General features: G+C 56.7%; 1 protein-coding gene across 11 annotated transcripts in view; it reads right to left on the bottom strand.

Moving 5' to 3' along the window:
- The window catches only part of MCF2L (MCF.2 cell line derived transforming sequence like), a 132,579-nt gene that overhangs the window by 70,151 nt on the left and 39,248 nt on the right, over nt 1-23,180 (bottom strand). The window contains exon 1 of one of the 11 annotated variants that reach the window (XM_025441301.3): nt 12,760-13,408. The exons of 9 other annotated variants lie outside the window; for them this stretch is intronic. In XM_025441301.3, coding sequence (XP_025297086.1) covers nt 12,760-12,862 — 103 coding nt within the window. In that variant the 5' untranslated portion in view covers nt 12,863-13,408. Of the gene's footprint in view, nt 1-8,797; nt 8,965-12,759; nt 13,409-23,180 lie in introns of those variants that run through there. One more of the 11 variants, XM_025441302.3, reaches the window with a different exon arrangement.

Below are 23,180 nucleotides of genomic sequence, written 5' to 3'. Positions count from 1 at the left end.
TCTTTGGTTCTGGCTGGATCCTTACCGCCCCATCCTTTCCGCTACTGCTTCTCCAGAGACCAAGACGGTGCTGCCCTGGGTCAGGCCATTCCTCCCTCTTCCTCTCAGGCCTCATTTCCATCTGACTCCAAGCCACTTGGGTAGCTCGTCAGCTTGGAGGACACGGCGCAGACCCAGCCTCCTCAACAGGCTCCTGGGGACCCGGCTGCCCCACCCTGACCCACTCTCAGCTTTCCTTCTTCGCACACATCATTTTAGGGCTTGGCTGCACTTCTGTGGGGGCCCAGTCGGGGAGCCCCGGAGACCTCGCTGGAACCCCACACTCGCAGGTCCTGCGACAGACACGTGGCCCCTGTCCCCATGAACTGAACAGGAAGGCTCTCTTCCTGACTGCAGACACAGACAGCATCCCCTCCCCGGTGAGCTACTGCTCCTCCAAGCAGGGCTGGGACCCATGGTTCCCCTCCAGAGGGCACAAGCTGGGACCTGGTGTGACCTGGCAGAGGGAGCCTCACTCTTCTCCTCCTGGATCAACAGCTTCTCTTCACACATTAGTGAGTCTAGGTGGGCACTGGGCTGGGTACACAGAGCAGAGACACAGCCGGGGCCTTAGGTGAATTGAAACGTCACTGTAGGTGAATGCTGGTGGGGCCAGGCCGATTCCACCCACAGACGCCAGTGGGCCCAGAGCCAGTGGGCCTCGCCCTGGGGAGCGGGGGTGGCGAGTGGCAGGTGTCCAGGACTCAGATCCCAGCTCGGGGTGCTGCCGGCTTCTCGCCCTGGAGAGGCAGTGGGGTCGCCCCACCATCTGGGGGGCGAAGCAGCATTTGGTGTGCCGGACTTAGAAAGGTACAGAGAGATGACCCATGGTTTTCAGGGTGGGCCACGGTGGCCTGGACCCATGAGGATCCCGACAGGAATTCTGGATTCACCCGACTGCCGAGTGGGGTGTCAGTTTGGCAGGAGGTGACTTCAGGTGGCACACAGGAGCCGGAGCCAGTGCTGGGTGTGTCTGATGGTCTGAGCAGGAGTTTCGTGGGGGTACTGGGATGGGGATGGGGAGGAGTAGCTGAGAAGCAGGCAGGGCCTCGCCCACACGGTCCAGGATGTGGAAACAGTGGGCGGGTGCAGCCAGGTATTGGTGCCTAGAGAAGCTTTGGGATGGGCGCCAAGGGGCGTGTGCCCACAGGCCTTCGGGTGTGCATCTGAGGAAGAGGCCTGGATGTGGCATCAGGGGACCCCTGAAGAGGGATGCCATGTACCCATTTCAACCTGATCCCCAAAGAAGTTCCATCTCACAGGGGAAGGCAGGGCAATGTGGTCGCCTGGGCTCACGGCTCAGCTGCACACAGGTCCTGCTGAACCCGGGGACCCAGGGGCTGTATGGGAGGAGTGAGGCAGGACCTTTGGGCATGGGGGATTCGATGGGTAGAGGACTCGAGCAGGGGTCCAGGTGTGGGGACTGGAGGGAAGCCTGTGTCCTGCGGCTGGGGTGGGGGCAGAGCCAAGGGGCCAACTGGGTGTGGCTTCATTCCTCTGGGAGCGCCCTCTGTGGCCAGGGCTGTGGGCCTCATCTGGTGCCTTGGGAGCCTCCAGCACCCAGGGCATCCTCTGCTGTTCCCCGTCTCTCCCAGGGGACCCCAGGGCTGGCGGGCAGCATGCAGACAGTTGGGGATGGGCCTCCTTGGCCCCGTTCTCCTTCCCTGTACTCCCTCAGGGTGCTAGGGTCTGAACCAGGTGCCTGCCATCAGCCGTGGGGTCAGATCTCCCAGGCCTCTCCCTCCTGAGGTCACAGGTGGGGGGATGGCTTGGCCCAGGGGGAGCTGCTGGCAGCTGGCCACAGCCTTGCAGTGACCTTGAGGGAACCACGTTAGGTCTTGGTGGGCAGAATCTTGGATCAAACATGTGGGCTGGGCTGTGCCACAGGACAGTGACAGGGACTGGGTGCTGGTGGTCCCCAAGCCTGGTGTCGTGGGTCTGCCCTCCGCTCCCCACTGCTCCCAGCACACACACACTCAATAAGCAGCATCATTTACCGGCAGGGACTCGGACCAAGGGTTGGGTGACAGGTGCTAGGGCCCCAGCTCTGCAGGACCCCACCCTTCACCCCAGGAGCACGCTGACCAGGCTTGTCAGGAGGCTCCTGTAGACACTGCGGAGCTGTGGTGGGCGAGGAGCGGACACCCAGACTGGCTCCTCCTGCTCAGACGAAGCTGAGGAGGAGAGGTGAGGAGGGCGGGGCGGCCCTGAGTCTGACCTGGGCAAACTCCAGGGGCCTCCACCTCCTCGGGAAACATGCTACCATGCCCATGTTATGGATGGGAAGACTGAGCCCCTTGCCTCAGCACACGGCAAGGAGGGGGCCCACGGTGCTGGCCCTGGAGGTGAGGAGGCTCTGGCACAGGGCATGACACTGCCTGTCCGCAGGCCTCACTTTGTCCTGGTGTGAAGGGCATGGCAGAGGTCTGGCCATGGGACACAGCCTGACCCACATCCCCACATGGCAGGTCGAGACAGGTGACTCCCCAGGGCACACAGACAGCTTGAGCCACAGCATGGACGTTCCAGCCTCAGGTGCATCCAGCAGGGCTGCCCAGACTCCTGCTGAGAGGCCTTGCTCCAGGTCGGACCTGGCACCTGACTGGTCCCGCGGAACTTCTTCACCTCCGGGAAAGGGCGGTGGCGGGCTGGCTGCTGGGCCACGCAGATTCCCACAGTTGCCAGCGTCCCCTGGAGACTCTGGATGCCTGGAGTCGGTGCTGTGTCGGGAGGCCTGTCTAGCCCTCCCCACCGCCAGTTCACATCTCCGTTTTCTCTGCGTGGCCTGCTGCTGACCACCTGTGAACTCCGTTTTCTTCATAGACCCCAGTCAACTCTTTAAAGATTACCCTGGTCTTGACCCCAGCCTTCTCCTCCTGTGGCTGCTGCTGCTGTACCCGGGCTGGCTTCTCATTCCTGGGAAGCTGAGCTTGTTCATCCGTAGCCCTGGGAGCATGCCAGAGCCAGACCCTGTGCTAGGACCCTCCCTGGGGCTGCGCTGTGCTGCGCCCCGAGTGTGGACGCCCCGCAGACTCCAGAGGGCCGGTGCGTATGGGCTTCCCTGGCTGACCACACGAGGCTGGGAAGTGACTGCACGCCTGGGCAGGAGGACGGAAGGGATCCTGAGGAGCTGTCATGTCCAGAGCCTCCAGCAGGGGCTTCTTGGGGCTGTTACTCGTCCTGAAAGGTCCCTGTTCAGCTCCAGAAATGATGTGAGGCCCGCTTTTGTGTTCAGATAACTTGGAGTCCCCGCTGAGCCGGGGTCTGGTGGAGAGGCGGCCGGGAGGGGCCGGCTGCAGGCGCCAGGAAGTGGGGATTGGGTGGTTTGGGCGGTTTCCCTGCAGCAGGGCGGAGGTGGGGCAGGCAGGATGGGCCACAAGCTGTTGCTCTTGCCTTCTCCACTGTCCTCACCGCCCTTGTCCCCAGGAAGGCCGGGTATCTGTGATGTCACCAACGAGGCTGAGCCGCCGCCCTTCAGACTGCACCCAGCTCTCACGGACACTTCCAGTCCTAGAATGGGGCCCTGGCACCTGAGCTCTTCCTCTGACACCCATCTCTGCTGACGGCACCACCGTCCACCCTGGTCCCACACGGGCGTCCTGACTGCTCCTCCTCTGTCCCTGTAAGACACCTGGGCTCTGTCCCTCCTCCTGGCAGTTCCTTGGGCAGCACCTGCCCTGCGCTGCTACTACCATGGCTCAGAGCCCCATGGCCCGGCCTGTCCCAGGTCCTGAGGAGCTGCTTCCCACCCTGGGTGTCTCTATACCCCACTCCACTTCCACATGCACCTCTGCGTGAAGCCCTCACGTCTCCGGCTAGAAGGTGAGATCCTGGACTGCATTCCCACTGCCTCTCTGGCCGCTGCCCAGGCCACCCCAGACCCCCACCTGCTCTTCATGGCTCCTGTGTTCATAGTAACACGTGAGCTCCTTTCCCCAGATGTCTTGACCCATTGTCACGGGGTGCCTCTCCCCCAACACAGGGCAGCCACCCGACACCTGACACCACCAGCCTCTCTAGGACCGTGAGCTGCCCTGAGCTCCGGCCTCACGGGACTTCAGCGTGGGCATGATGCTCAGCATGGGCTGGTGCAGATGAAGCAAGGCCAGACTATGAGCACTTCAGGGTTTGTGCTGGGCCTAAGCATTCCGCGGGCGTGAGATATGCACCGGGTGTCCTTTCATCTTGCTCAGAGCTCAAATACAATGTACAAGTCAGTGCTCTTAAAATCAGAGCATAAACGAGCTGTTTGGTGTTTCTGATGTTATGCTGATTTGCAACTGTGTAAGTCTTAGCATAATAAACAGGGACCAATCAACGGAGTGAAGTAGGTAAGCGCCACGTGGCCCCAGAGACCCACACCAGAACATTCTGGTCCATTTCCTAGAGGAGACCTGGCTGAGAAGGCACCTTCAGCCACATTCAGTGGTTCGACCGTGAGCTCCACACCCCTTCCTGTAAGGAATCGAACTCATTCCCCAAATCTGCCCTCAAGGAGCGACAATGGATACCACCAGAGGGACAGACAGGCTGGTGTGTTCACGCAGCCCTTGTGGCAACAACCCGGGTTACCGTTAAGGGTGCTCTGATTCCTAGTAATAAAAGTGATACTTTCTTTGTTATAAATATGACGAGATTACTGAAGAGTGTACAAAATAAAGCCTTCTAACAACTGTGCTCATGACCTGGAATCCCAAAGTTAGCCAAGCACTGCCCAGGGGGCTCGTGGTGGTAACTAGAACAAGCCAAACCTCTTAGGCCTCCCACCTGGGGTGAGGGTGCCCCGACAGCTGCCTGCTGCCCCCTACTCCCATATCCATCCCCCAGTACCCCCACGTGGCCCCCACATCCACCTCCGGCACCCCCACGTGGTCTCCATGTCCACCCCTGGCACCCATGTAGCTCCCACGTCCACCCCTGACACCCCCACATGGCCCCCACGTCCACCCCTGGCACCCCCACGTAGCTCCCGTATCCACCCGACACCCCTGCATGGTCTCCACGTCTACCCCTGCCGCCTCCACATGGCCCCCACACGGCTCCCATGCAGCTGAAAGCCTGGACAGAAAAAGCAAAACTCTCCCGAGTGTTTCAAAATGCAAATTTCAGTTGCATTTTGGGCTGTCCATTCAGGACGACTATTTGATAGATTTCTGGAATGCTTCAACAACTTCTGGTCAAATCTCCAACATTCTAACAAAACCATGCTAAAAAACATATGCTTTTATTCCTCCACAGAATGGGTAAAGCACCTGCAAAATGTGCTTGAAAGGTGCCTGTGTCATTCAGGAGTGAACGAGCCCACGCTGAGCACCGGGAGCCCGAGGGGAAGGCCGCCGGCCAGCGCTCACTGCAGTCTTGTGCCAACACCTGGCTCCCAGGCAGGTTTCGCTCAGGCTGTGTCTTGGGCCCTGGCAGCAGCTTCCCTCTCCCCTCCCTGCAGCCGCAGGTGGGGGGGGCCCAGGTGCAGATGGTGGGAACTGTCATGTGGCTGCTCAGGCGGCTCCTCCAGGGGAAGGAGCGGGTTTGCAGGAGTCCCGCCACAGTTCACGAATCTCATCCCAGGGCCTTCAACACCCAGGGCAGGTTCCTGCAGCTCTGGATCATCCATCCCAGTCTTCATAGGGACCACGTAGGCAGATGCTTGCAGCTGTCCCCGCAGCACCAAGCCTGGCCCGGCACACAGCAGACGCTCAGTTCCTGCTGCCAACAAGTAAGGAGCAGCACTTCTCGGGTCTTGACATGTTTCATTAATTCATTTGCTCTTAACACAGAAATGCATTTGCTTTTCTGAAAACTTGCTCCTTTACAGAAGTCGTGGATGGTACTCTGAGGACCTCTTTCAAGCAAACTTGAAAAATAAAGGTTTCTCTGCATGAATGAATACTTTGCAGGCATCCTGAGCAGCACTGCAAGTGGGTGGCATCGCCCATGGCTTCCGCCTCGACTTTCTGGCCCCACATGCAGGATGAGTGTCTGTGTCGGTTTTCTTGCACGCTGTTTACACTCCGTGTGTGAAGAACTTGCCTTCCCTAGAGATGCAGGAAAAGCTGTCTCCCTGCCTCAGGCCTCCAGATGTGGCAGGATTTGGGGTGATGATTTACACTCGTGTTGCCAACGTGGTGTCAAAACCATCTGGGTATTTCAACACAGGATGGTGACAAGGAGGAGCTGAGTCACTCGTGCTGCTACCACAATGGATGGGGCCATCTGCAGATCCCAACCACGCATAGACTGATGTGCCCCAGGACAATGTCACCCAACAATGAGTCCCCCTGCAGCTCACACGGAGCCTATGAGGTAAGGGAGGCTCCAGATGTCAAGCTGGATCCCCTGCTCGATGCAGAAAGCCCTGCAGGGTCTCTGGGGCCAGGGGAGCATCAGTGGGCCCCACCATGCACAGCCACACGGGGAGGGCTTACACACACCTGCTGGAGACTAACTTGACCATTCTGCCCATCATGTTAGGAAAGCAGGCATGCAGGAGAGCATAAAGTGCCCAGCACCCTGGCAGGAGCAGCCACACCCGAGAGCACAGTGCGCCACCGTGACTGGCTCGGTTGCTGTTGGGATATGTCCCCCTCCCACCACAGCTTCAGGATGATGGTGACACATCATCACCAAGGCTCACTGGGGGATCTTGTCCAAGCTCAGACATGCTCATGTGTCTGTGTCCTCAGAGCGAGTACATCCCTGGAAAGGGCCGGCTCTCACAGCACTCCTACCTGGTGACACCCGTGGGTGACACTCAGGTCAGGCCTGGGCTCCCACCTGCTGCACAGATGCCCCTCAGCTATGTCCCCAGGCCTCATCGCTGGGTCAGAGTGCAGGTCCCTGGGGCTCAGGAGGGCAACCCCCTGTCCTGTCACCCTGACTCTCCACTCCAATTTCCAGGCAAGAGCTCCGAGCGGAGTGTGAAGAAACACAGGGGCTGTGGCCTCCATGCCTCGAGGCCATCACTCTCAGGCACAGAAGCCGCCGTCCGGAGGCAGCAGGTGTGGACTATGGACACTGAGAGAAAAATGAAGGAGGAAAGGACTAGGAATAAAACAAAACTGCTGCGGGTGGCAGTGTCCACCTCACAGCACGGAAGGGGCCAACATTTGGACACAGGAGCTTCCGGAAGGTGTGGTGGGGGCGGTGGGGACACGCTATCTCCAGAGACCCTGTGCCCCCACCCGGCCGTGAGCGCCCCTCCAGGGGCAGCCCCGTGCCGACCGCCCTCCTCTGGGGAAAAGAGCCACACGCACTATGTCTGGGCCCTGAGCATCTTCCCATCACACGGGAGGCGAGGAGACTCCAGGGGCCATTCTGCCCCAGTGACCACCGGGGGCGTGAGTGCTAGGCTGCGGGTCCCAAGCGGAGCCGTGGGGAAGGCCTGCACAGCCCTGTGGTTTACTTTCTTGGCACAAGCGAAATGGGGACGCTGGCTGCACACAGGCAGCTCACATTCTCGGAGACTCTCTGTCCCTAGGAGGAGCCCAGGAGGCTCGTGGGGGATGTGGCCAGGCCAGTGTGGAGCTGCTTTGGGGACCAGATAGGAAGCAAGGGGCACTCTGTCCCCATGCTGAGGGCTGTTTTGTCTGCCGTGGGCCTGGCCAATCACTGACTTTGGCCCATAGCCCCGTGGACGCGCCACCCTCACTCAGCCTCAGTCTCTCTGCAGGGAGAGGCACGTGATGGTCATGCACAGGTCAGCAGAGTCCAGGCTGCTAGACCTCTTAGAGGCCCTTGGGGGGTCCACTGCCCTGCCCATCACCTTCCTTCACCCTCCTGCTTGGTGCCCATCACCACTGTCACAGAAACAGGAGCAACTGGGCTAAGTGTGGGCCTGGCAGCAAACCCAAGGCCCGTTCACGTTGCTGGCCAGCGCCCCACTCCCGATAGTCCCCGAGACAAGCGACATTTCTGATGACTATAACCCGGCCCTCCCCGTCTGTAAAATGGGCTCAGGTGAGACACGGAGGCACAGCTCTAACGATCACGAAGCTCTCCATCAACGATGAGCCCTCAGCCCTTGGGGCCCCATGAAGGGCCCGTCCTCATGGGGCCGTGACCCCCCAGCCGGCCCACAGAGACCTCTGAGGCCTCGCATCACTGTCAGGGAGACAGCCAGCCAGTACAGAGCAGTGTCCCTCACCATGCTGCAGCAGATTTCATGACCTTCAGGGGGACTGGAGGAGCTGGTCTTTGGACAGGAAACCTGCTTAGCCCACGGGGGCTCTAGGAATTTGCTGGGCTCTGTGGGACCCTGGAGAGCAACTATATCAGCAAACCACACCTACTCTACAGTGCCGCCGACTGTCCAGGAAGCTACCCGCCTGTCACTTGGTCAAGCGGATCACCGATCCTAAGTAGCAGTGGCTTTTGTTCTGTTTTGCACTTTACGCGTGGACCTTTGCACATTGAGCACGAACGAGGTCAGCTCAGCCCCGATGGGCTGGGTGCTGGCCCAGCTCCCTGCTGTCTGTCTCGTGCCAGCCATGGAGCGGACCCACACTAGCCACAGGGAAGTCCTTGGCCTTTGGTGGCTGATGGCGGGACTCAGTCATCTAATAGTGAGTTTGGATGAAGGCTCATCTACTGCTCACACCTATTCCCTGGGCTATTCCTCTGTCCAAGGCATGCTGGTCCCTGGTGACTCACCAGGACGGCCTCCTGTCTGCAGGTGGCAGGGCTCCCACATCCAACCACAGCCAGCGCAGCCCGCAGCCCTGTGAGTGACCCCAGGACGTGGCCTGGGGACCCGGGGACTCACCGTCAGCGACAGACAGCAGCCAGGAGCACCACTCACTATAGATGTAATAGCATTTCATCTCGGCCACGGAGATTCGGGCTGCGTGCCTGTCCCCCATGGCCCCAGAGCACCAGCTAGACGTTCGCCCCTGCACCCGGTGCCCCTACCCTCTGTGCTGCCTGTGAGCCTCTCCCACTGAACTTTGCTCCCTAAATCCGTGTGAAGGACCAGCTGACTTTCTACTTCCGTTTCACCCCTGAGCTGAGACAAAGCCCTGAAAGGCGATTACCCTCCTGCAGGCCGGCAACATCTGCTCACTCCACCCTGTCTGTGTACACAGGCGCCCTGGCCAGCCGGCCAGCTAGAAAGCAACGTCCGGGCTCGTCTTGGCCGTGGTTTAGGGATAAGGGACGTCTTGGCTGCCATGACTCCCCCGAGCTGCCATGCAGGCCCCACATTGCCCGCGGGGAGATGCACACACGCCGGGGGCCTTGAATTGGACAACATGTCCACGGCAACTGCTCGTCACCACCCTCTTCCATTTGAGAAGGTCCAGCGATCTGGACACAGGGGACTGTTTGGGGACGGGGCGGAGGCTGTGTTTGCTGAGAGGAAGGTCAACAGAGTGGGGCCACGGGTACCTGTTCTTATGCCCCTCCCATGCTGTCCAGCTTTCACCGTCTGTGGGTCCCTAACACATCTGGGGTGTGACGCCTGAACCCCACCTGGAGATGTTCTCTTGGAGCCTGGCGAAGGCTTGAGCTGCCTCCTGCCCAGTGCCGCTGGCCTTGCCCTGCCCACCCCATGGCCTGGGCTCCCTAGGGTCAGGAGGAGGGTACCCCCAGTCCCTACTCAGGGACCAAGGCAGTGGACTGCATCTAACACCCCGGCCAGCAGGTGCCCCGTGAGGCTCCCTGCTACACACTGCTGCCTAGACCATGGGTGCCTGGGACCAAGACCCCACAGAGACCCAGGTACCCCAGTGCCACACCCATCCCCAGGTCTGAGCCAAGCTGTCCCCCTGCAGGCCGGGTGCAGAGTGGGAGGTCAGAAGGAGCAACTTCAACCAAGTTGTCTGATATTTAAAATGATGAAAATAAGGATATAAAAATCGCCAGATTTCTCCAGAGCATGGAACCTCTCCTTACCAACAAGTGGGACCAGAGCCGGGAAGCAACTCAGCACAAGTATTTCCTCTGCAAGAACACCCTTTAGATAAAGCAGCAAACTCTCCTCAGCTCTGCAGGGCTTAGCAGATCTCACCAAATTCTAGAAGGTCAGAGAGAAAGCGGGCCTCTGCTTCTGAAGCTCCTCAAAAGCTGAAAGCCAGGATTGCAAATCAGGCTTTTCTGAAAGCCGCATGGCCAAGACCCAGCGGATCCGGTGGCCAAGTGTCAGCGCCCACAGCCCCCATACTCGTGGGCCTGTCCCTGTGGCCTCTGCCCCCTCCACTCACAGGGGACAGGGCCACCCAGCCTGTGACCCGGCCACATGTCGTCCAGTCCCGGGAGGTGCGGCGGGCAGCCCGTCTCAGCAACAGAGACGGTCTAGGCCAGGATCTCAGCCCGACCACAGCACTCAGCCCTCGGGAACGGGGAGGGACCCAGGGCTGTCCTGGCCTACTCTGGAAAGGGCCTCCTCACAGTCTACAGTGATGTTTCAACATTGTTAGGGGCACTGACTTTCCAAAAGAAAGGAAATGTTGTGAAGACGTCACCATTGTTTCCAGCGTGATCAGCTAAGTGACTGGTTTCCTCTAGATTTCTCTCCAGAAGGAGTTATTTTTGCTTGTGACCTTGTGGTCAAACGTTTTTTCCCTTTTTGCATTAGCGACCAGGAAGCTCAAAGGGAAGTTCTGTGATTACTTAGCAGTGATCGATTCACCCAAGTGCATCGAACGTATTTATTTGCTTCTTTCACGTTGTTCTGGTTCTGTTTAAAATTCTCCATGCCAACCAGAAACATGTTTCCATAAAGAGAAGTTCTCAATTCTAAGAAAAACAATCTGTTTTCTTGGCTTGGTGAAACTCAGTCTGAAAGGTGCCCATGTAGACGAGCACAGAGTGGACGGCCCTCCCCGTGAGCTCAGGCAGTGCTGCTGGTAGAGCTCATGCGGGACAGCGAGGAGGCGACGTTCCAGAGGTTGCCCTCATGGCCGCTGACTGACATCACACCTGTCTCTGGGTATCAGACAACCATCATCTTGCCACTGCACTGTGTGCATGCCCTCTCCTACACCAGGAAGCCTGGCTATTGGTCACTTCCCACCTGAGGATGCTTCCTTCAGAGATCGAGCCACGGAAGGCAGCTGGATGCAAGGTCTGTGCACGGGGACGCAGATGCTAGCCTGACCCTCGTATCCAGACAGGTGGGGGTCAAATGTGCCGGGAGGAAGGAAAGCCAAGACAAGACTGCTTCTCTGGGAGCCAGAAATTAGCCAGCAGGTGCCCAGGGGCCCGGTGGCCACACCTGCGGGTCAAGGAGACTTAGCTGGGAGATGCCAGGCCGGATGGTGAGGGAGGCAGGGGGCTGGACAGTGAGGGAGGCCGGGGGCAGATCAGGGAGCCCTGCTGACCCAGGCCTCATGTGTCCCTTAGCCCCTAACTGCCCACTGTCCACCCTGGTTTCATTAGTAGCACTCACAGCCTCAGCGGTGTCTAATGAGCACTAAGGAGGACAGGAAAAGCTTGTCCCGTCCGCAGCCCCCCTTCACGAGAAGACAGCCCTGGACCCCAGGATCCATGGCTGATGTGTGGGGACCGGCTCAGGCCCCAGGTGCCAGGATGACAATCTAGTCCTTCACAGTTGGGTGTCCTCACATAATGGAGACAAGGCCAGGGAGGGGGGAGTCTGCTCAGACAACCAGGGAATCCCCACGCGTGACCCATGACCTCCAGACAGCACTGGGGAGGAGGCTGGGAGGGCACACATGGAGGATCCACGCCCCCTGTGAGCATGGGGCTGTGGCAGGATCCGTCATGATGGCCCCACGCACTTTGCAGAGTTGGCTGCGTCCATAAGAAGGAGGAAGCCTGGTGATTTTAACCTTGAGCATGTGCCTGGATGCAGGTACGTGCAGAACAACCACCAAGACTCAGAAGCAGTCAGGCTGTCCAGGAGCCGGCTCTGTCCTCCCCCAAAGGGACACCGAGGGAGGCGGTCCACCTATCCAGGGGCCGTCAGCCACACCAGGCCACAGGCTCAGCCCTCCAGGTTTAAGCACAGGCTTTTTCGGCCCTCTGGGGATGCTACTGGCGTGGCCAGCGCCAGGCTCCACTTCCCCAACAGGGAGGGGCTGTGGCCCCCAAAGCAGGGGGAGGCTCTGTACTCGCTTTGCCACTTCTGATGTCTTTCACCTTACAGACATCAGGGGAACAGAGTCTGCCCTGACCCCTCAAAGGGGTGCCCGAGGTTGCAGAGCCAGCTGCTGCCCTCAGGTCAACAGCAAACTTCAGGTCTCCAGATCCCTGAGGAGGGCGGTTCTCCTGGGAAAAGGGACAGGCTCCAGAGGAAATCAATCCATAAATCACAACTTTGAGGCCCATGAGAATCCCCCTCCTTCCTCAGGAGGAAGCTCACTTGGGGAGCAGCTTGTGCTCCTGTCAGGGGACCCGTCCCTGTCCAGCTGCAGAACAGGGAGGGCGGGAGGCTGCCCAGGGCCAGGAACTGGGGCAGGATGCCCCTGGGGTTACCAGGGCACTGCGCACCAGCCCCCTCATGCACGTCTGCTCATGTCTGCTCGCTGTCACCATGGCCAGAGCAAGGACTCACGAGCCCAGGTCCTCAGAAGCAGAGGACAAAGTAAACCAAGTAAAGCTAGACCCTCATTGGCTTCAGCAAGATGCCCTGGCATGCTGCATCTAACCTTTCTCCAAAGTCTTGCAAGGGGCACGCATTTAGGTAACACACGGAGGTGCCCACCCATGGAAGGGACCCCTGGCACCTGGTCCCACACCCCAGGCAGCACCCCCACTCCGCCTCACCTGGCTGTGGGTGCGTCGAGGCCCCCCAGCACCTCAGGGGCCGTGGCGGAAGCCGACGCAGGAGGCCCCTGAGAGTCCCCCGGGATGCTCCCCTCTCGGCCATCCTGTTGTCTTCTAGGGACACGCGTGGCAGCAACGGCGTTGAGTGTGCAGATGGGCTCCTGCAAGGGCGGAATGTGACCCCGTGTCGGAGCCCCGCGGTTCCCACTGCCCTGCAGGTCTCCACGGGGCCAGTCAGCAATAGGTGGGCGCCGGCGGTGTTGGGGAGGGCGCTGTACCAGGTGCCACGCACTGAGCTGGGCACACGACCTCCAGTGACCTTGGGTTTACCGAGTCGTGAGGAAGAACAACAGAGCGGCCAACCAGCTCCCAGAGTCCCTGGCCTTGCGCTGCAGTGACCATGGGCACAGATGGTCACTGGGGTGGCCCAGAACCACCTGCACACGAGGGCGTGCCTGCAGAAGCTGCTGCTGCTCCCCTCCTGTCCCCACACCCGTGGTGCCGGAGAAAGACTACAGGGTCAGGGCCGGGTGCACGGTGGTCTATTTGCAGATCTTGGGCGTTTCCTTCACTGGAAAGGGGCTTGTGCTGGCTGGGGCTCCCGGTGTCAGGGACCTGCTCCAACTGCCTGAGCCAAAAACACCTTCCAAGCTCAGGAAGTCTCAAGTTCAAACAAACAACTAGAAGGCGGGAGGAAGGGAGGGGGGAAGAGGCCCTGGGCCTTCTTGAAATAAACCGGTAAATTCCTCTGCCTGTGACCCGCCTGCTGTCCAGCTCGGCGTGGGGGAAGGAAATGGTAACACTGCTTGGCTTGGCAAGTGCTACTTCCCTGTGATGCCGAAAGTGCCCCTGGCCCAATGGCCCCAGACCCTGGTGCCCACACCGCGTCTGCCTGTGGGGGTGAGTGCCTAGCACTGCCCAGGGCGTCCTTCTGTGGGGGCCTTGCATCCGGCATGCCCGCGATCCTCACAGCTAACCTGCCGGGCAGTGTGTGCAGTGCCGCACAGCGGATGCTCCGAGGGCCCGAGTGAGCTTATCGTATGCTCAAGGTCACAGGACAGAAACTGTGGAGGGTCGGCACTCCAGTCTGCCTGAAAGGCCAGGCTTACCCCTTGCGCCACGGGCACGCCTTTATCAGCCAACACTCTTAGAGCAGGTACAGCTGGTCTGCAGCTAGATAATGCATTCATTCTGGTCCCTTGGCACCCACTTTCCTCCCATGAGCGTTTATGGGCTAGGGCGACCCCGCCAAACACAAGTCCTTCTGCTGGAGCTGGACAAAGTGGGGCCAAGGGGACCTTTCCTCTGAGCAGGAAAGGTGCCAAGAGCACCGAGCAGGGGCTGGTACTATTTGCCTCCACACCCACCTGGGCTGTCACCTGCCCCAGGCCCAGGTCTGAGTCCTTGGGGATGCAAGAAGTAAAGCTGGCTGCTGGGGCTGCATCCATGAGAAGCAACAAGGAGTAAACGGAGCTGGGGTCCTTCACCAGAAGCAAGAGAAAACCATGACCAGGCTGAAGCTTGGGCAGCCGTGCTGTCCATCTCTGCCCCTTCATGCTGGCTTCCAAGCAGAGGCCAAACCGGCACACATTCAGAAGGAAACAGATGGTGCGTTTGATGTGGCACGTCCAGGACATAAGCCCTCTTCCTGTGACCAGCGACCGGAGCCCTCAGCTTGTGCAGCCCACCGCACCTCAGGAAGGACATGTGGAGACACAGTGGCTCTGTGTCTCCAGGAGCTGCCACCACTAGTGGTTAGTAACTGTGACGAGCCACCCATCATGTGTTGTCCTGAGCCTGGCACCGAATTTCTCCCCGGGTCTTTCCCTTCCCCATGTAAACATGAAGGTGCGCACAGATCAGGAGAACAGGGAACGTCAGGCTGCTCACTGAGCAGCTGCAGGTCAGACGCGGCTGCACAAACATGCAGGCGGCCCAGGTGCTCCTTATCCACGTCTGTCTTAAACATGCTACTAATTAAAACCTTTTCCAAAATTCAGTTCTGAGACACGAATCTGCTCACAATCTCCTGGTCTCTCTGCTTTGTCGGTTCACAGCCTTTGGGTTTGGCCGACGTCTGGAAACCATGGGTTTTCTCAGCCTTCCGTGGGCATTTCCTTCCCAAAGCTCCTCGGGTCCCAAACACAAGCCAGCCAGGATGCCCGCCCAGGATGCTGGCCCACCAGGTGTGCTGAGCGCAGCCGGGGCAGGCTGGTGGTGCCGGCTGGCATGTGAGAACCAGACTGATTCTCTGGGGACCCCAAGAGTAGCTTTTACTCAACAGGACCTCCAGCCACCGTCAAGAAATTTGTATCAATAACTGGCATGGCTTTTGGCAGTAAGAGTCTTACATTAATCATGTCAGGGCAGCAGGGAGTTCTTTAGCTTAGGTCTTTTTTTTTTTTTTTTTAATTTTAATTTTTTTTTTAGCTTAGGTCTTAAATGAGATGCTGAGTGTTTGGAAAATCAGCCCTTGGGGGCAGACACCTGGCTTACTGCTGCATGAAGCTGCAGCCAGGCCTTAGGACTTGGGCATAAAAGGCTCTTCTCTCTTTTTCTTTTTTTTTTTTTTTTTTTAAGATTTTATTTATTTATTCATGGACACAGAGGGAGAGGGAGAAGCAGACTCCACGCAGGGAGCCTGATGTGGGACTCGATCCCAGGTCTCCAGGATCACACCCCAGGCTGCAGGCGGTGCCAAACCGCTGCGCCACCAGGGCTGCCCTCTCTTTTTCTTTTGAAGACAGAGTATAGGAACCAGCGCCTGGTATGCCCATTTTGGTGGGTGGATTCCACAAGGTCCCTGAGAGCCAGGGCCGCAGAGCACACCGCCCCCCTCTGTGCTCTGCCTTCTCAATGCCTGTGCTCTTCCTGGGTCTCTCTGGCAGACGGTTCCTCTCCTTGCTGCAGACGTGCTCTTCACGGTGAGGCCAGCACTGAGGTTCACCGGCATCCACACACCCAACAGGCCCTCCCTCCTGCTCAGCACCGAGTCCCGGCCCCGCCTCCTGGCCTCCGCTGGCAGCCCCACCGGACGGCGATTCCCAACAGAGCCCCGTGGCCCGTCGCCACGAATTGTTCACTATTTAACAGGGGCTTTCTGTCCCTTCCAATGACAAAGACAGGAAGCTCTGAGAGCTGGACAATGAAGATAGCCCATAAAGCACACTACAGGTCTGACCTGCCGAGGCCTCTGCACCCCAGGAGTGCATCTGGAGCTGCTCACGCTTGAAAATGAGGACACGTCCCACCAGACCAATCATCACAAAATCTAGACTGTGCCCATGTCATATGAATTTAGAAACCAGCTAAAACACACAACAGGGGACATGGTGACGGAGTGGTGCTTGTGGTGATCTTAAATCAGCATTTTCCCTATGCTGGGAATATCGTGCAGCTCATGAAATAGGTACCTTCCATGTGAAGTTCTGACACTTGTCAGGTTAAGCCAGGGTCTATGCTGGAGACTATTCACAGAGAAGAAGATCAGGGGAGACCTTGGGGTCCCACTCCTCTAGGTGGATGTGTGTGAGCTCCTGGCACAGCCAGCACAGAGCACATGCTCCCGACACGTGAGGCCAGCCAGTGCATGGGTGTGTCTGCATGAACAAGGGATCCTGCTAACACTGAGGACTCGGTCTCAGGAGAGAAAACAAATTTTAGCCCTTTGAGAACTGAAGGAGGCATAAAATTATACAACTGATAAGCCTAGGAGACCTAGTATCTGTCTATTCAACAACTTTCTGAGTTTTGTTACCGTTTAAACATCAAATGACATGTTCTCCCTTCTTAACGATTCAGACATCAAAAAATTTTAAAAAACTGTCTTTAAAGATAAAGTATCTTAACAGAGCTGAAGTCATACGTGGGGCACTGGCTCACCAGCTCATTTAAAGTCCTGCTAAAACTGTCACCAATCGGACTAAACACTAGTCCTTCCTTCTGCAAAGATAAGAAATCGGGTTCCATTCTTCAGGGACTGGACTGACTTCTCGATGCTACGAACAATGAAATGACAAAAAGCCAGAATATTTGCTCAAAGCCAAACTTTTACACACAAAAGTCACTTATCTCTAACATTCAGAAAGAATTGGCTCTATGGGTTTTCAAATTTACAACTTAAAATTTTCTGGACAGTATGCTGACAGGTGTGACCGCCACTCATGTCTCTGTGTCTCTGGGGACTGATGTTGGGACAAAGCACCTGCCGGACGAGCTACTATGAACACACAAATCCCCCCGCTGTGCCCCAGGAGGCCAGCCTTCCCAGCAGCAGCAGCAGCAGCACTCCTGCAGCCACCCTGAGTGGCATCCACAGGCTCAGCACTATGGGGCCTGCAGGGGAGGTTCCCCAGAGCCTGGAACGTGCCATTACTCTTAGGGGACCCCTGACACAGCCGGGGAGGGAGCTGCTCCATGAAGCAGTTAGCAAACTATATGCAGAGCAACATCATGAAATGCCACACAGGGGCTGGCTGGCTCGGGAACTGGTCCCAGGAGACGGGGGTGGGGTGGGGGAGTGGGCAGCAGCAATGTGTGTGTCACCTGGAGACATGTGCCTGATGACAAGAAGCGTGTTGAGTGTCGGGATCCAGTACCTCCAACCCAAACACACCAGGGAGCCGGCTTCGTTTTGTTGTCTGCTTTGCTTACACAAAGGGATCATTCACAGACAAACACAGAAACGTGAATGTCACTGCTTCCTGTAAATACAAGGTTGCCCTCTTACAGATGTGCAAAGCATCCTTTGGAATTGTCTTCCGGGTCCCCTCACATGTGGGTGTGTAGTCAGGGTCTTCCAGACGCCCTCTTCAACCAGAGACGTGTAGTCTCTCCAAACAGCTGAACGTCACTGGTTGTAGCTACATCCACTGAACATAGACAACACTGACACATTTACAAGACATTTTGAGCAGGGGAAGCAATGTGAAAATCACGGATCTGAGCACTGCCGGGGCCTCCGCAGGTCCCCAGCCCACCCCTCCAAGGCACTTACCCATCCACTCCACAGCCTGGGCCCACACTTACACTCACGGGGAGCTGGTCTTTGAGTCCTTAGGAGAAATGGTTCCTCTTGGTCGAAATCTGCCTCCTGTAATTTCTACTCATTGATTCATGGCTCTCTACACTATCACCCGGAGACCACGAGGACTCTCCACCCCTGCCCAACGGCAGGAGCCTGCAAGCCTGGAGGGCACAGCTGGGCTCCTGCTTCCCAACAATGATCAAGAAAACATTTCAATACTGATCTTAAAAAGGAGAAGATGATGGCGTCACCCACTGGATGGCTGGTTGTTCAGACCACAGGGTCTGTATTAGTCAGTAGGTGCCACATCAATGCTGCATAACAACCTGCCCCCAATTAAGGGCCCCAGACACGTTACCCCCGGCTCACAGTACGGTGGGCTGACTCTGCTCCACATGCCTCACCGAGAACCAGGCTGGAGGGTAACACCTGCCCTGGCAGTTCTCCCGCGGGGTCACCAGGAGCAGGAAAGGGCAGCCCACTACAAGCACATCTGAGCATTGGAGCTGCCAGAGCCAGTCCCACAGCCACATGCAAGTCAAAGCAGACAGACCCGTGTCCCGCCCCCTGAAGAGGTGGTGGGAGGGACACTTGCTGGCAAAGAATCTGAATAATCTCACCATGCCATCCTCACAGCCTCTTCTCTTTGTCCACCAAGGACAGCACAGGACACCAAGAAAGCCTTTTTCAAATTCCAGACACCAAAGTCCGATGTTTCTTTGACTTCCACAGACGTAGTTTGCTCTGAGTTTAGTGTATCTTAGCTGCTGGAGACGACCACCTTCCTGCATGCTCTCAATTTATTCAACAATTTCTGCTTCCTTAGAAGGTCAAGGTAGCCAATTTATAGTTTCTTTTTTTTTTTTTTTTAAGATTTTTTTTTATTTATTCATGAGAGACACACAGAGAGAGGCAGAGACACAGACAGAGGGAGAAGCAAAGCAGGCTCCTCGCAGGGAGCCCGATGCGGTACTCGATCCCAGGACAGGGATCACGCCCTGAGCCAAAGGCAGACGCTCAACCGCTGAGCCACCCAGGCGTCCCGAATTTATAGTTTCTTTTTTTTTTTTTTAAAGCTTTTTTAAAAATTTATTTCTTTATGAGAGACACAGAGAGAGGGGGGCAGAGACACAGGCAGAGGGAGAAGCAGGCTCCAAGCAGGGAGCCTGACACGGGACTCAATCCCGGGTCTCCAGGATCATGCCCTGGGCTGAAGGCAGGTGCTAAACTGCTGAGCCATCCAGGAATCCCTCGAATTTATAGTTTCTTGATCGCACATGTTCTTTTTGAAAATCAGGGAAGTATTCACAAATATCCCATCTTTGGGGGCTTCATTTTCCTGCTGCAGGTCCTCAATTCAGACCAACACGTGCTTTCTACCACTTGCTACTTGAGCACATGTGGAGACAGGTAAGTGCCAGGCCCAGGCGAGAGGTCAAACAGGGCATCAGTGAGCCATGGATGTGGCGAACCGCCACAAGGCAGGTAGCACAGTGGGCATGGGGATAGTGTGCGCCCAGGGGTGTGGGCTAGGATCACAGGAGTGGCTCCGAATTAGCTGATGGGCGAGCAGGAGCTCCAGGCAGGGGTGGGGGAGTGGGGTGGGGGTGCAAGGTGGTCCTTGCTTTCCATCTGATTCTGTCTCTGGAGTCCACTGATGGAGTGAGGTGCTCCACTTCCACCTGCCCACTGACCTGCACTGTGGCACCCTCACGGCACCTGTGCAGGCATCACACTCACCTGGCCGCAATGGGCCCAAGCATCTGCATTTCCAACAGCTGTCTGGGCAATGTCTCGTCAGAGACCAGACCCCAAGTACCCAGGCTAGACTGCGGGGAACCAGCAACACCTCCAATGGGCAGTCCTAAAGGAGAGTAACCCACTGATTTCAGCCCCAGAGTTTTTCTTCGGAATCTCTAAAACCCACTCCTGACTCCCTGCTGCAAGAGCCACAGGAACCACCTGCATATGTGCCTTGTTTATGGTTAATAACAGTTCCCACGTCTCGTAGTCACTCCCAGCCCATTACAGATCCCCACCAACACCCCTTCCACCTGCCTGAGTGGCATTCTTCCTCAAAGGCCTCCACACCCTTCAGGACAGATCTGAAAAAGAACTAAGGATTCATCACCACGGAGAAGCACCCAGGCATGGGGACGGCACCAATGCATCTGGCAGACACTGTGCTGGACAGACTTTAGTTTTGCCAGATGCTCTGGCCACGGCACCAAAAGCCCCTATATTCTGTGCAGAAATGCACACACCTTGTGCCCGGAAAGGACTGCTTTCTTTGACAGGTACATTGGGGGTGTCATGCCACTGTGCTCCAAGGATGTCCTGGGAACAAAGCTTCTTCTTGCTGCTCTGGCCCTTAGCTCCCAGCCTGCTGCCACGCTGAGCCTGTCTCAGCCACACACCACCTTCCCAGGGAGGATGGCTCAAGAGCTGCACGCAGCCTAGATGGTGCAGGTGGCAGCAGGTGGGCCTCACCATGCTCTTCCTTCCACTGCTGTGTCCAGCTCAGTCAGCCCCACCTCCAGAACACATCCAGGACGCCCCTGCCCATGCCGCCTGCCCCCTACACACCTGCCACACAGGCCCCAGGGGCTGTCCAATCTGTCCTGGACCAGGCAGTGGCCTCCTGGTCATACAGCAACTCCACCTTCCCAACAAGCAGCCAGAAGAGCCTTAAAAACCACAGCTCTAGAAAGGGGAACCCTCTTGCACTGTTGGTGGGGATGTGAACTGGTGCAGCCACTCTAGAAAACTGTGTGGAGGTTCCTCAAAGAGTTAAAAATAGACCTGCCCTACGACCCAGCAATTGCACTGCTGGGGATTTACCCCAAAGATACAGATGCAGTGAAACGCCAGGACACCTGCACCCCGATGTTTCTAGCAGCAATGTCCACAATAGCCAAACTCTGGAAGGAGCCTCGGTGTCCATCGAAAGATGAATGGATAAAGAAGATGTGGTCTATGTATACAATGGAATATTCCTCAGCCATTAGAAACGACAAATACCCACCATTTGCTTCGACGTGGATGGAACTGGAGAGTATTATGCTGAGTGAAGTAAGTCAATCGGAGAAGGACAAACATTGTATGGTCTCATTCATTTGGGGAATATAAAAAATAGTGAAGGGGAATAAAGAGGAAAGGAGAAAAAATGAGTGGGAAATATCAGAAAGGGAGACAGAACATGAGAGACTCTTAACTCTGGGAAATGAACTATGGTAGAAAGGGAGGAGGGCGGGGGGTGGGGGTGACTGGGTGACGGGCACTGAGGGGGGCACTTGATGGATGAGCACTGGGTGTTATTCTATATGTTGGCAAATTGAACACCAATAAAAATAAGTTTATTAAAAACAAAACAAAACAAAAAACCACAGCTCTGCCTACAAGTCTCAGAGGCTCTGATTTCCCAGAGTCTGAGCTGAGGCTGGGGCCATGACCCAACTTCATATCCAACCCGGTGTCAGGGGCTGAATGGTGTCCCTCGCCCCCCATTCCATGTGTTGAAGTCCAGCCTCAGGACCTCAGAATGTGACTCTGTTCTGAGATGGGGACTTTAAAGACATAACTAAGACAAAACGAGGTCACCAGGATGGCCCTACTCCTGTATGACCCGGGTCCTTATAAGAGGATCAGACACAGCTACACAGAGGGTGGACCGAGTGAGGACACGCGGAGAAGACGGCCATCTGCATGCTGTAGGAGAGGCTTCAGGAGAGTTCAGCCCTGCCTCATACCGCCAGTCTGCAGACTGTGGGAGAGAAGCTGCTCACCTGTGGTTCCTTACTGCACCGGGGCTGACAGATGTGTGGGCCCGAACCCTCTACTCCTGCTCCCCCAGCCCCAGCCCCCTGGCCTCCGGGCTGTCCCCACCTCACACACCAGGGGCTTCAGACCCCACAGTGCAAATATAAAGAGCCACATTACACGCAGAAGACACTTCCCCAAACTAAATATTACATAAAGAATTCATAGGGTATGTTTGGCATTTCTGGGTTAACTACTTATTTTCACACATTAACCCAAGCAGACACCAAGTCTATAGAACTTTGCGCAAACAGAAGCTGGGTGGGGAGGTGCGGGGCACAGCTCCTCTCTGTGGTCTGCGGGGTCTTGCCCTGCCGTGTCATGGGCTGACTGGTCAGACAATTCACACTGGCTCTAGGTCATGAGGGACAGATGTGGCCATCAGACAGTGTCAGGGACCAATCCCTCAGCATTCCACCCAGTGGATTCTTGGTGACAGCAGCACGTGGTTCTGTCTTCCAGAAGTATTCTGGTGACACAGTCCAGATGTGATGCCCGCCCCAGGGACGGGCCCCTTGCCCTCTGCCCCCCACCAGGTGGCAGCTACAGAGGAGAGGCGAGAGGAGGCTCTTTCCTAGCTGAGGGGTGCTCTGACCCACGGAGAAGGGGGCAGCAAACAGACGGCTCCTCCAGAGAGGCCCTGGGGCAGTGGCAGGGGTAGGGGACGCCACATGCTCACAAACAAGCTGGCCAGCTGAGACCTGCTGGGTGCCAGCAGCAGGCAGTAGGCAGCGTCTTCACCTTTTACCTCCCCTTCATAAACCACTCACCTCCGTTGCTTCTGTGGAGCTTTCCATAAGCTTAATGCAACCTGGAGACTCTCTGGCATGACAGGAATATTCAGGTATATGCGCAGAACAGGGACTGTCCATTATGAGCTCTGCCACTGTCCAGTCCTGCTGTTGACCTAACTGGGCCCTCTGTTTGCACACCTGCAGGATGGGCATGATGGCTAAGCCTCTGAGTGGCCGTACAGATCAAAAGGCACAATATACATAAGACACTTGTCTTCTATTTAGGGAAAAAGAGTAATAACTAAAGAGATAAAAAAAAAAAAAAACAAAACAAAACTCTGCGTTGATACCTATGTAGTAAACACAACTCTTTTCACTAAAAAACAATCTTTTAAAAATCATTTTTTCAGATCTTAAGTTCCGTAGAAGAGCACATGGTTGTGTGACTCATCGGTCTGTTTATATATTCACACCAAGCGAACATCGAAAATAAAAAAGCACGCACCTAACAAGAAGGAGGTAAGTGAATTCTAAGAGTGTCCTATTCCTACTCAAGCAGGGAGAAGCAGGGCCTAAGCCCTTGAGCTGCCCAGGAGAAGTGAGCTGATTTGCCCCCTCATACCTCTTTGCTCTTCTTGTCTCTAGCATTATTCTTTGAGGCAATCCAGAAAAATTGCAACTTCCCCAAGGTGAGGCATCCAATTATGGTCACTGGGCCTGTGAGAGCAATTACTAGAAGACCAACCAGGGGGAGAGTCCTCCTTGCAGGACTGACCAGGGGGTGGGGTCCTCCTTGTAGGACTGACCAGGGGGTGCGGTCCTCCTGCCAGGACTGACCAGGG

The sequence above is a fragment of the Canis lupus genome, chromosome 22 (genome assembly GCF_003254725.2).
Source record: "Canis lupus dingo isolate Sandy chromosome 22, ASM325472v2, whole genome shotgun sequence".
NCBI lineage: Eukaryota > Metazoa > Chordata > Mammalia > Carnivora > Canidae > Canis > Canis lupus.
The sequence above is the reverse complement of the archived record's forward strand: the minus strand, read 5'-3'. Positions and strand labels throughout refer to the sequence as shown.